This window comes from Sparus aurata, chromosome 14 (assembly GCF_900880675.1).
Source record: "Sparus aurata chromosome 14, fSpaAur1.1, whole genome shotgun sequence".
Lineage (NCBI taxonomy): Eukaryota > Metazoa > Chordata > Actinopteri > Spariformes > Sparidae > Sparus > Sparus aurata.
This window is the reverse complement of record NC_044200.1, coordinates 18,723,080-18,736,125: the sequence shown is the minus strand read 5'-3', so window position 1 is coordinate 18,736,125 and position 13,046 is coordinate 18,723,080. Positions and strand designations below refer to the sequence as shown.

The 13,046-nt window shown below is 43.6% G+C and overlaps 1 protein-coding gene across 3 annotated transcripts in view; it reads left to right on the top strand.

Moving 5' to 3' along the window:
- Positions 1-13,046, top strand: part of sema3c (sema domain, immunoglobulin domain (Ig), short basic domain, secreted, (semaphorin) 3C) — a 46,897-nt gene that overhangs the window by 17,939 nt on the left and 15,912 nt on the right. For all 3 annotated transcript variants that reach the window (XM_030440139.1, XM_030440137.1, XM_030440136.1), the window contains exons 3-6: positions 4,960-5,120; positions 5,802-5,864; positions 9,853-9,972; positions 12,479-12,569. In XM_030440139.1, coding sequence (XP_030295999.1) covers positions 4,960-5,120; positions 5,802-5,864; positions 9,853-9,972; positions 12,479-12,569 — 435 coding nt within the window. The remainder of the gene's footprint in view (positions 1-4,959; positions 5,121-5,801; positions 5,865-9,852; positions 9,973-12,478; positions 12,570-13,046) is intronic.

Below are 13,046 nucleotides of genomic sequence, written 5' to 3'. Positions count from 1 at the left end.
GTTTTTACTCTCCGTGACGGATGTCAGTCAGGGCATCAGTCGACATGGAGGTCGGGCATTGATCTAGGGCTGCGACTACTGATTGTTTTAACTAATTCTGACTCTGATTCTGTAGATAGTTTTCTAAATATAGCGACTTCGGGTCATCCCATATCCATTTCAGACGTAAATCTGTCACTTCTTGTTCAAACCGCACCCTGCAGACGTACAGATATAGATACAGGTAATGGTGTATGTGCTTATCCCTAATATAAATTAAAGAAAAGGAGCTGAAGTTTTCACATTTCAGAAGCTGAAAATAGAAAATGTTTGCTTTATTTTTACATCATTTTACACAAAAAGGTCAGTTGAGTGTTTAATGTCTTCTCTATCCCTGGGAGAGCTCTTCAAAGTCAGAGAAGATAATCCTTTATTTAACACTTGAGGCAGGAAGTGGCCTTCTAAAAGATTCCATCATGTTGCATTGTGGGAACTGTAGGATCCAGAATCCTTGGAGCGTGACCCATACTCGGCCTTTGGTGCCTTTATTTTGACCCTCTTTGTCTTCTCACAAGTTCTCCAACTTTAAATTGCAGGAGTGCCCTTGTCAATAATTCATCAATTATTCCAAAAATTCTTTCAGGGAAACTTTTGTCTCCTCGCTCTTTTTTTTACTCCCTTTGCATCCCATCGACCGTCCTCCGACTTGTGGGGAAGGTTTTTCAGCTAATACGATCTCTTCTGCAGCAAAAGAGGGCGACCTGCTGTTTAATATTGAATGACCGCTCGCTCAACAAAAGGCTTTTGTGCTGCTTCCGCTTGACCACTTCACACACACACACACACACACACACACAACAAAAAAGACACATCAAAGAAGAAGAAAGAGGAAGTCTCGGCTCTCCGGTCGCCACCTTGCCCTTTTTCTGCTAACCCCCACTGACCAGCGCACGGATCAGGGTGGATTGAATCGCCACTTGTCCTGCCATTGCACCAGTGGGGCACCATGGGTCAAAGCCCACAGTCAAAGGCGGGACACTGGGGACCGCTGCGAGGTCCGCGGGGAGGTGTCAGGCCCACCTGCCCACATCCATAATAGAAAACCCACCAACTGTCGCTGCTCAGACCCACAACTCCTCGTTCTCTTTTTTTCAGTTACTTTCTGTCCGAGCAGCAAAACTACACAGAGTAATCCGTGTCATCACTCACATTACACCAGCTTTCCTTAATCTTACTCTCAAGCGTGCCGTCTTTACTTCTGCACGACATACCTCCTTTGTTTTCGCGAAGCATGACAGGTTCACACTTCTGTTACCTTTTTGTTCTATCCTCCGGCGTCCGCCGAAAAAAAAAGCTTAAATCTCCGTCCCAGCAGCGCAACACGATGCCAGAATAATGATGTCCACAAACACTTCTGGCACGCTTCCCTCCCTAGGGGGAAGTTGTGTGATCTCAACAATGAGGAATGCTTATAAAAGTACGCGGCTAACGAACCACATGTGGTCCGGACAGATTGTCTTTCATCGCAAGGCAAAAAAAATAAATAAATAAATGAAAACAGTTGCGCTCAAAGCTTTTGTTTTTCTGTTTTCATAAATTGACGCTCGGCACATTTCGTTTTGACATTTCGTGTAAACTGCGAGGTTGTGGCTGAGGGAATGGATTTGGACTCGACAGCGGTGTCTGCGTCAGTCTTTCAAAGAAGACCTCATACGAAGGATACAGGCTGGCTTCGATTCTGTAAACACTTGGTCCCGCTGCATATACCGGATGACTCCGGAAAAACCTTGATGATTGTTCAGGGCAGAGCAGGTGCACCATCTGGCACTGTGACCTCTTCATGTTGCTCCACGACGCTGCAGCAGTGCGGCCAATGACTCATGTGTTTCTGTGAGATTGAAAGCAGAGCGCCCAGAAGATACTGGATCCGACGGTATGCGGTGCTCCAGACGGTTTCTTTTGACTTGTAGCTGGATCCACGTGACACGCCCTCCGACGCATCCCATCACAGCACCCGGGGCTTAACCGGCCTTCCAAACCTCACGAAGGAAAAATGAAAGTCTTCTGTTTCCCCCCGCTGAGAAAACAATACAAAGTTCACCATAATATTAAACAATTATTCCACCCCGGCGCCACGCCCCTCCGAACAATTTGTTCCCCATGTGGAATGTTCTGGAGGGACGCTGTCAGACGAGAGCTTAAAAAGACAAGGGTGTAACATGATCTTAGTCAAATGACAGAGGATGAACCGCAGTGTTTTCAGCAGCATAAATTAAGCCAACTTGTTTGGAAAAAGAAAGTTTTGCCCATTGAAAATGGTGTCATTCCTTGTCAACACTCCGTCACTTAAGAATGAGAATATTTATATCACTTGAGCCAGTGAAGGAGGGTCTCCTGTTCATGATGTTGAATTACACAGATTTGCAACATTTAAAGATATAATACGTAACATTGCTGCATAAAAATTCCAAAAATTGGGACACCTTTTCTGCATTTCTTGTTCAGTTTTGTACCTAAATAACAAGGTGGGGGTGCACCTAATTTGGTCGACTGCTTCTGTAAGAGTGAGGAAGGAAGTTGGCAAATAGGACAAAATGTCAATAAATGAACTTGTATTTTAACAGTTCTTCCCCCGTCAACTCCCATAATCTCATGCTACTTGTGTCCTTTGTTGTGATTGAGAGACACCTTGCGACCATAGGTGCAATATTTAAAGGTGCCATACGTAAGAATTGGCCACCTGTCGAATTCATACTCAAAGAAAAAATGGGGGCTAGCATATCACCAGAGTAACCGCTATCTGCTGCTTGTTGTAGCTGCTGTGAGCTAGTTAGCTGTGCAGCTAGCAATTCAGAACGGGAGCTCGGAGGAATTGTTTGTGTTTATACTGCTAGCACCTGCTGCCTAGCATGCTAACTTCAGAAGATATCTCAACACCTGAAAACACAACACATCGATTTCATCAAAACTGTTGTTTCTTCTCATTCTGCTGATTATTTTAGTCATTTTTCAAATATTTTCAACTAAAATCTTACATATTTTGAAAAAAAAACTGGATAACCTGATAATTGTAATGAATGATTTGCTCATTAAGTGTTAAGTTTTTCTTGGATAGTACATAGATAAACTGAAAATTTAACTCACAATGAGCTTAAATAGGGACATTTAAGCCAACTCTATTTTTATGCTTTCCAAGCTCGTAAGTGGGGCCGCAAGCTATAATTTTTCCCAAATGAGCTAATGTCGGCCAAACTAAAGTTAGCTAGCCAGCCACAACTAGCTAACTTAGACCACAGTCCAATCACAATGACTTACAATGTGAGTCATATTGTAAAAATTAACTATTTAATCAAAACACAGCTTTTGTGCCCAAAGCTCAGCTGCTTTGCATTTTGTGTGTGAGTGTTTCACAGCCTCTTCTTCCACCTCTTGCCCTTTTCACACCCAAACTTTATATAACTTAAAAAGCTGTGGTCTTTTGGTTTTCTACCCACCCAACCGCCGAGATTATTTCTGCCTGTAATGTACGATTGTAAAAGCTAAAACTCCTACCCCAGACTGTCGTTTGTCAGCAGCTGTATCTTTTTAATGACAGCTGCCACGTTTGAGCTCCAGAAGCTACAAGAAAGTTGAAGTTAAGAAACACTGAGGTACAGTAGTTCGGTTCTAGAAGCTTTTCCTAAATCACCTCCAAGAATTTTATTCCAGGAAGATGTATATAATTGATTTTTCTGGGCCGAATTTCGAGCCCTGCCTGTTTTTAATTAGCTGTTAGCGAGTCTTTCACCCTCGGTGGCTCAGCGGAGCACGTAACATCCTGAGCCTTTACGGCGGTAAGAAAACATTGGCTCTCTGCGATGCTTTCTGCGATCACTATCTCCTCGAGCTTTGAAGGGGGAGGCTGACGCGATCGCTCTTTTTATAACTTTCACCTTATTAAATACACATACTGCTCGACAGGATGCGGTTGCTTTCTGGGAAGCCAGGTGGAAACAGAGACGGACGCCGTGTGCGTGGTTCTCCATTAGCAGCCAGATGAGGCTCTCGAATGATATGTCCAAAAATACACTTTGAGACGTGAAGAGTTATTTACCTCAACACGGTGGATGTTCAGATAGGAGTATCGTGGGAAACTTGCCTGTGCCTGAAGTGGTTAACTTGCCTTTATTTAAAGTTTAAACACTCCAGCCTTTGCGCGGAGAAACGTGCCAAACAACGGCCTGTGATCAGCGTGAGTGGTGCCATAGAAAAGCTTTCCCTCAAGATGAAAGAAAAAAAAGCTGCATGTCACACAGTAATGAAAATGTGACTTTAGCCGCGGGCTCGAAGCGAAAGCACAGCCAACCTGTTTGTTGATTAGAGGAGGGAATACAAAACGAGCTCGGAGAGGGTCAGCGGAGGGGAGGAAACGGAGGGTGTGGATCTACATCGGCCCCCTGCTCTCAGCGCAGATTGAAAAAGTGATAAATATGCATGAGTTTGGCTTTCGACAGTGGAGGCCTTTGATGGTATGGTTGAGAGTTCCTCTATCTCTGGAGCGAAACAGGCTGAAAATAACTGTCTGCCGATGTTTACCGCCGTGTGCGTGAACAATGCGCGCTTTTAATGAGCAGAAGAGGAAGAGGGGAGACTCTTTTTTTTTCATCCAGCATGCAACTGTATCACTCCTGAACATCCACACCAGTCCCCATGCCTACGTTACCCTCAGTGTGGAACTGCTGTTACGTAAGAAACACATGTTTGAAGAGCAGCATCCTAAAAAGTCTTGTTGAGTTTTCTTTTAAGATTTCTCTTTAAAACTCATGAAGAGACCTAATTTGGATATCTCTTGTTTTGATCAGAGAGCTATAAACTGGGCCTGTACGTCTCTGTTGTCTCTCTTGAGTTTAATTTAGTAGAAGTGGGAGAAAATTTCTCTTATCTCAGTGTGGAAACAAGCTTATTTGGATACCTGTTTTCCTTTCTCTGTACGTCTCTCAGACCTGCAGGCGTCCCAGTCCTTTGAACACTACAGCATATCAGACAAGGCCATGGACTACAGGATCCTGAAGATGGACGAGGACCAGGACCGGATGTATGTGGGCTGCAAGGACCACGTCCTCTCCATGGACATCAACAACATCACCCATGGCACGCTTAAGGTCAGCAGATTGCTTATTATTCCTGCCTTTCATCAACATCGTGTTCTCAGGCGACGCTGGCATCTGTTTTCTTCCTGCCATTCCAAAAGAGGAAAAAAAAAAAATTGAATTTAACAGTGTGTGAGGCGCATTGCGAAACTGCTGCAGAGGTATTATTCTAATGTGTGCAATGATATGCAAATTACCTTACATTTGCCACGATCGGAACAGTTTTAGGGTTATTCGAAAGAGGCATAAAAATGCGGGAGCTCTCTGATAGCTGATCTGGCATGCAGTGAAGGAGTTATCGTCGGTGTAATTGACAGGCATGAAGTGCATAAACAGATGGGGAAGCATTTAGGTTTCCCCAGGGAGCGCCGCACCGCAGCCATTTTTTCAGAGTAAATTGCTTGATATATTCATCGAGCCAGACCTTTTAAGCACCATCTCCCGGGCTTGAAAGCATACACATTTTTCCACAGACGGCAGTTTGCTGTAATCACCGGCACAAACTTTTTTACATTTGTTTATTTTACGCTAATTTTCCCTGTGATTTCCCTCCATGTAAACGGGCTATGATCAAAATTAAACGCGGACGTTTGCATCCTATGTCTTTATCAATCTGTTACTGGCTTCCTCAGCTCTCCACCTGTCACTTCATTAAATGCTGTGCTGTTTTTTTGTTTTTTTTTTACCCCTCAGGTGTTTTGGCCTGCGTCTACGAGCAAGATAGAGGAATGCCAAATGGCGGGAAAGGACCCCACGGTGAGAAAACCATTGTCTTTTCAAGTCAAACCGATAGATTGTATCAAATACTACAAATGATTAAGTTTGGGTGCTGTTCACAATTGAACCAATACTGGTATCAGTGTCATAAGGTAAGAAATCTCAGCCAACATAACGTCGACCAAGACAAGGAAAAAAGCCATTATCTCCAACAACAGCTTCTCTGACCAGCTATTGATTTACATAAAGATGTTGTTGCCCCGTCAATCATGCAGAAGGGTTCAACTCTCCATGAATGAGAGCAGCGTTGGCTTGAAGCATCCTAATCTCCACATATGTAGAATAGAATAGAATTACCTCATCACAGTTGCTGAATACGCATCCAACCTCTGACTTTTTGAATGACATTTTGTTTTGTCAAATTTTAGTGTAATTGTGTTTTGTTGGGTCAACGAAAGCTTGACCTCTGACCTTTAGCCACCAAACTCTAGTCCAGTCATCCTCTAGCCATAGTGGACATTCGCACCAAATTTGGAGAAATTTCCTCAAGCCGTTTTTGAGATATCGCAATGAAAAGAATGGGACGGACGGACAACTCTGACATATTAATACATCATATGTTAATACTGAGGTTGCTTACAGTAGCCAGCCTATTTAATTACATAGGAAAATTGTATATTCGTCAAGCCCAAATGCTTTTTTTTTGCCACGATGGTCGAGATCTAGGTTTTATCAGCTGTTCCCAGATCCGTTCCTCCAAGTGGGTCTCCAGCGGAACTGTGCGTTACCGCCTCCTGGGATTTCCCTCTCCCATCTGTGAGTTTGTGTCAGGTCCAACCACATGTGCAGCAGGCAGCAGATGTCTCCAGGGTCACCCGCTTCGCCTGGAGTCCTCCTGGCAATCGGGACGAGAGTGAGGCGTGGGAGGAATCGAAGGGGCCAGGGAGCGCCGTAGAAAAAACAAACCAGAATCAAAGCTTGCAAATGGGCCACAGCTCGTTTGACGCAGAGATTTCCTAACCCGGCCTGATTCTGAGCAGCACTTGTTAGCTGCAAACAAGATTTAATGAAGACATACAGTAGGACTCAGAAGATTGATTCCTCCTCCGCCTCTGTTTCCCCCCTAATTGGGTTGTTCTGGAATAATGCACAGCTGCCTATAGACGCCGCAGTGCAGAGTGCAGGGGAAGACAGGGAGAAGTTTTTTAAAGAAGAAACTTTTCCCTCGCAACTTTTTCTACATAGATTGAAACTTTATTTTTTTTTAAGAGTACAGTACAAGTTACCATAAAAAGCATCACACAAGGGCCAGCGACGCCTGTTGTGTCCTACATTCTCCACCAGCTCCGCGTCCCCTGACAGCAGCTGGGCCGATAGAGAGGGGGTATTGTACAACACGCTGTTGCAGGATTAAAGACGAAGCCGTTTCCAGACACCGAGTGATTTGTGCTGCCTCTGAGTCACCGACACGCTCCCGCAAATATTTGGGCGAGCCATCCCTGTGTGGAGCCACTTCTTCCTCCTGTCATCCCTTCTTAACTCGCAGCGCTGCCAGTTTCTCTTCCACAAATTTCAGTTTCTGTCTTACTATTTTTTCCACTTCTCTCGGTCACTTTTTCCAACTCTTGGTTTTGCTGTTTCACCGCAGTATATTTCATTTTCTCTCGACCATAATGCCCCTCGACTTTCTCATGGGTTCCTCCGAATGAATCAGGGCCCCCATCCCCTATGTTATGGTGACCCTCCCCGACTGTATATATTAAGTTCCTCTTCTCCGATAGAAACTGTGGTGAGGCGCGACTCCAGTGAGCGACCGCACATTACTTGTGCTTGAGGGTGGCATCGAAGGAGAAATATGGACCAACCAGCTTGATTAACTCTGTTTGCGGCTGGGTCGAAAGCCCCCACTTCAAACTCAATGTGATCACCACTTACACTTGAGGCCATGTGGCTGGATGCTGTTTATCCGGCATGGTCACAAAGGCTGTGTGTGTGTGTGTGTGTGTGTGTGTGTGTGTAGGGATTGAAAATTCATAATTACACTATCTCAGATATGACATGACTTGAGGCCCTACTACTTTGGTCACTCCCTATATCACTCTGTAATTTTATCAGTCCCCACATTTGTCACTCCCTACAATCTTCCTTCCCTATGTTTCACCGTACATTTGATGAAGATATATTATCATCACTCCTTACTTTGCACATTCATGATTCCTTTTGTTCGTCACTTTCTACATTACTCTGTACATTGGTCACTCCCTGTGTTACTCTGTATGTTTGTCACTCTGTATTTTAATCACTTTCCGCATTTGTCACCCCCTACATTACTCTGTACTTTTGTCAGTCACTAGTTATGTCACTCCCTACATAACAACTTGTCCCCCACATGATTTCCTATATTTGTTCACACTTCATCACTTCTTACAGAACGCTATGTTCGTCACTCTGTATGTTTGTCCCCCCCCCCCCCCCCCCCCCGAGTTATTCCATGTTTCCTTACATTTGTTACCCCCTGAAGTTTGTCAGTCCCCACTTGCATCACTCCTACATTACTCTGTCCATTCGTCACTCCCTACAATCGTCACATAGGAAGCTACATATATGTGACTCTGTGGGACTTGACAACAAATATGGGTCTCTGTGGGACATCAGATGTGGGTCCAGGTCTCAGACCCAGTAGTTGTGTGAGAGTTGGATGGTGACATGAGTTGAATGTGGGATAAGATGGAGGTAAAAAAACAAGAGAGACAGAGGGAGATAAAGGAGGTGAAAATGAATTACAGAGTTGGGTGTGTGACTGTTGTTTTTCGTCAAAAGCTCTCAGTAGAGCTGTGCATCGACGGTGAGTAGCAGCAGCTGCCATTCCTTCAGCCATGGCCAAGTTCCTGACGGCTCCCTGGATACGTCTTCCTCTCCTCCCCACTTTTCTCCTCTCCGTCTTCCTCTCTCCACTCCTTTTCTGCAAGCTCAGGCTTGATTAGCTGCAGTCCAGCACTCCTGGTGCTGCCGTTCGGGTTTGGGAAGTGAAAGCAGAGATGGAGGGAGATCAGTAATCTTGCCTTACCTAGACATATCACATATACCAATGACGCTCTTTTTCCACCGGCCTTAATACCACACGAGTGAGCACTGGGATTGTTTTATCATGCAGCATGTGATTGTATAACCGTCAAGCGAGTGAGATAAGTTTGAATTACTCCCTCATATGGAATCGGATACTTCAGGACAGATAAACAAGTTCTGTTCACTTGGCTGTGAACCAGGAAATAGACCTTATCCTCTCTTATGTCTTTTTTAGTGCATTGTGTCATAGCTGAGAATTAAGAAAATATGACAACGGTTATTAGGTGAAAGGACATTGACGGGACAATATGCAAGAATTTAAAACATACGTAAGTGAATTAAAACTAGCTATTGTTAGCTACAATTAGCAGCAGTTAGCAATTATGCTGATGATTTGCTGCCCCCTATCTGTTTGGGAGTATGAATCAACAGGAGGCCAATTCTTACATGTTGGAACTTTAAAGTCACAGTATTTAAAATTTGTTATAATTATGCGATGATGCAGAATGCTAAACTACTATTTAGCATTTAGCCAGAATGCCGAGCTATGCTAACTGTACCAATTAGGAAGAAGAGTCGAAATTTTGGCAAACTGACTCGCTTATACCTATTTTTTCAATAATATTTATCTAAAGCTAGCTAACATTAGCTAACAATAATAGTCATAAGCTATTGGTCATACCAGACCAAGTAAGGCTGTAGCTGCAGAACCCATTAGTGTATTGAGTTTATTAATGATGCATTTCATTGCCTATGAATACTATTCTTCATCTCCAGCAGAAACAATCTGTTTTTACTTCCTTCATAAGTAACTTAGTGTTGCTTTAAAATCATGTGCAAGAGCAATCATCTCGTAAAAGGTTCATTGTTATCTTAATGTATCAGAGTGTAATTTTTTTATTGTCACTTCTCACCTACTGAACTTTTCGCGTGTCTCTCTTTGTTTATCTGTATTTTCCAGCACGGCTGTGGGAACTTCATCCGGGTGGTGCAGCCGTATAACAGAACTCATCTGTTCATGTGCGGCAGCGGAGCATACAGTCCCGTCTGTGTGTACATCAACAGGGGCCGCAGACCAGAGGTGGGAACACGATGACAGATTCACTCTACTAAATATACACTGTCGTGATGGTATAAACCGTATTTCGGGGACGTCCGCCCGGTCACAGCCATTACTGTAGCTGCAGTGTGTTAGGTCGATTATTCACTTGGGTTGCGCTTGAGAATAAACTGCAGGCTTCTGAATTTTACCCCACTGCTGATCATCAAGATCTCAAGAGTGAATAGATAAAACATCTTGTACATCCAATCCTAAACTGTACATAAGACTAAAATGAAGTGGATGTGGTTTGGCGATGAAGCTAAAAATAATCTAATGTGCAGTGGCTCCCTTGTGGTTCATTCAGAAATAAAGCTAATTACATAATTGACTTAATTGCGTTAATGTGATTAATGTTCTCATTGCTCACCCGGGACAGTAATTTAAAACTCTCTTCCTCTAAAACCCTCTTGATGCTGACTGTTAATGTCACCCCCTGAGTGCAGCAGAATCAAAGTAGTGGGAATACTGCCACCCAGAGCAAGTAAACAAAATCTATTTTCATGAAAGAGAGATTAAATGATGATAAAAATGCCCCAAGGAATGTGAATGAGAATGTGTTTGTTTGGTAAATCAGATTTTATCGAATTATACAGAGATTCAAAACTGAATATAATGTCTTTTTGATGTATAGTTGCAATAATATGAAAAATAATTCCTCTACCCCGCTCTCTAATGGAAGGAGAACGACATTACTGTAAAACAGAGTCATCAAGTACTTGGAAAGGTATGAAGTGATGACAACCAGCCCACCTGAAAATGCCATAATCTCTTACTGGAATTATATTTATTTGCAGCATCCGACAGTGAGACTCCTCGTAACTATGCACAGGCAAAGTTTTTATACCCATAAGAGGAGAGGCTGAAGACAAGAGGGGGGAAAATTGAGCTCTAGCGTCAGGGATGGAAGGCTGTTTTCTGGGCTCTCACGTCCGGCCGCACAGCTCTGTAAGTGAGCGCAGGGAAGCCCTCCAGGAGAAAAGTGCTCACTGAGTGAACAACATTCAGCCACAGACAGCCGACCGCTGCCAAAACGTTAATAAGCACAGCGAGAGAACTCCCAACCAGACACTTTCCGCACTGCGGTGCCTTTTTGTCATTTGGGGGGTATTTGTTTGAAAGGCAGACTGCTCTGTTTGCAACTTCTGAGCTCAAACACGTCAGCGTCCCAAGGAAAAGGATCTGTTAAGTGTAACAAGCTGCTTCGGTGGGAAGTTGACGTCGAGCTGCAGCGTGGACCTTTGCACTTAGAGCGTGCCCCGGGCTATTATGTTGTTTTGAAAACTGGATAGGACGGCTGCAACAGAGAGGCTATTTGCATGTGTCTTATTTTTCAAAAGTGCTTCTCAGATGCAAGGCAATAAAAAGTCCCTCCCGCTGAGTTAATTAGTCTTTTATATAGTCTTTTTATTTTCATAGGGTGCAATAACTCATTTCCCCCCTGAATCTTTTATCAATACGAGCAGATGTTGCTTGTTGAAAGGATAAAATGTTATTTAAAAAAAAACCCCACCAGACATATTTTAAGATGATAAAAAATGTTCTGATTTGAATAATACGCAAATATGTTTTGTTGCCAAAGTTTTAACTGCCTGATGCAAGACATCTCCTTATTCACTACAATTTTATATGAGTGTGTGTGGATGTCGGGTGTTTCAAGTTTCCACATCACACTTGCATTAGTTGCATATATCAACTGCTATTGGCGTCCAAACGAGGTGTGATGTCATAGCGTACACATCATTAACTTAAGATTTAAGGTGAGCACAGCTTGTGTTTGTGAAAACAGCCTGTCTGCACTTAAAGATTTCTTTGAGGCGGTGGTCAAACATCTAAATGACCTAAGAATAAACAAAACACATTTTCGCATTGACTGGGGCTTTAATGATCCATTGCAAAATCAAATTACTTGTGAAAATAGACACTTTTTTCAGTGTTGATGTAAATGATAGAAGCTACCAGATGGATCCAGTCCACCTCCGGAACCTCTTGGCAACCAGACGCATTTTCCTGGAAGAATACTCCTTGGCTGACGTCACCCTCATCCCATTCAAGGAGGTTGCATTGCCACCATGGGTCAGAGCTAAATACGATTGGACAGGAATCTCAATCATTTACCCAAGTTGTTGTAAACGGCGCTTGGACCGTCCAGACCGCCACCCTGGGGGGGGTGGGTTGAATCTTGGCAGTCTTTCCACCTGAGATGGAGAGATGGCTATCCAGCACATTTGCAGGGAAATTCCTCTTTTCCTCCCGAATGGAATGTTCTTTTTATTGCCCCGGATGGGCCAGTTAAGGTGGACCTGGCCAGAACCGTTTCAGTGCCTCCTTAAAACCACAAAAGAGGGGAAATGTGAGCCGGGCTACCTTTTGGGACATTTGCTACTCTCATACGTGCAGTTTTATTGTGTTTGAGGCCACTCCATGGAATAACCTATCATATAAACCTGTCTCCAACTCCCCTGACTTCCTCTTTTCTTTGTGACAGGAACAAGTTTTTCACATTGACTCGAGGACCGAATCTGGAAAAGGGAGGTGCTCCTTCAACCCACAAGTGAATACGGTCTCCGTCATGCTCAGTAGGTGCCTCTCAAGTTTACCTCCATGATTTATGCCTCTTCAACACTCCTGACTCCCTTTGTTTGTTACTTCCTACATCACTCCATACATTGGTCACTCCCTACATTCATCACCGTCTATGTTACTCTGTACATTTCTCAGTACTTATATTCATCAGCCCCGATATCACTCTGTATGTTGGTCACTCCCTAAATACTTCACTCCTTATGTTGCTCCTTACAATTATCACTCCCTATGTCATGCTGTATAATTGTCAATCGCTACATAAATCACTCCTTACATTCTTACCTCACTTCCTTACTCTGTACGTTCATGACTCTCTGTTTGTCACTTCCTACATAATTTTGTGTGTCAGTCACTCCCTACTTTCCTCAACCCCCATGTTACTCCATACTTTCATCTCTTTGTATGTTTGTCACTCCCTACCTTCGCCATCCCAAGTTATTTCATAGGTTACATCCTCCGTTATTCCGCAT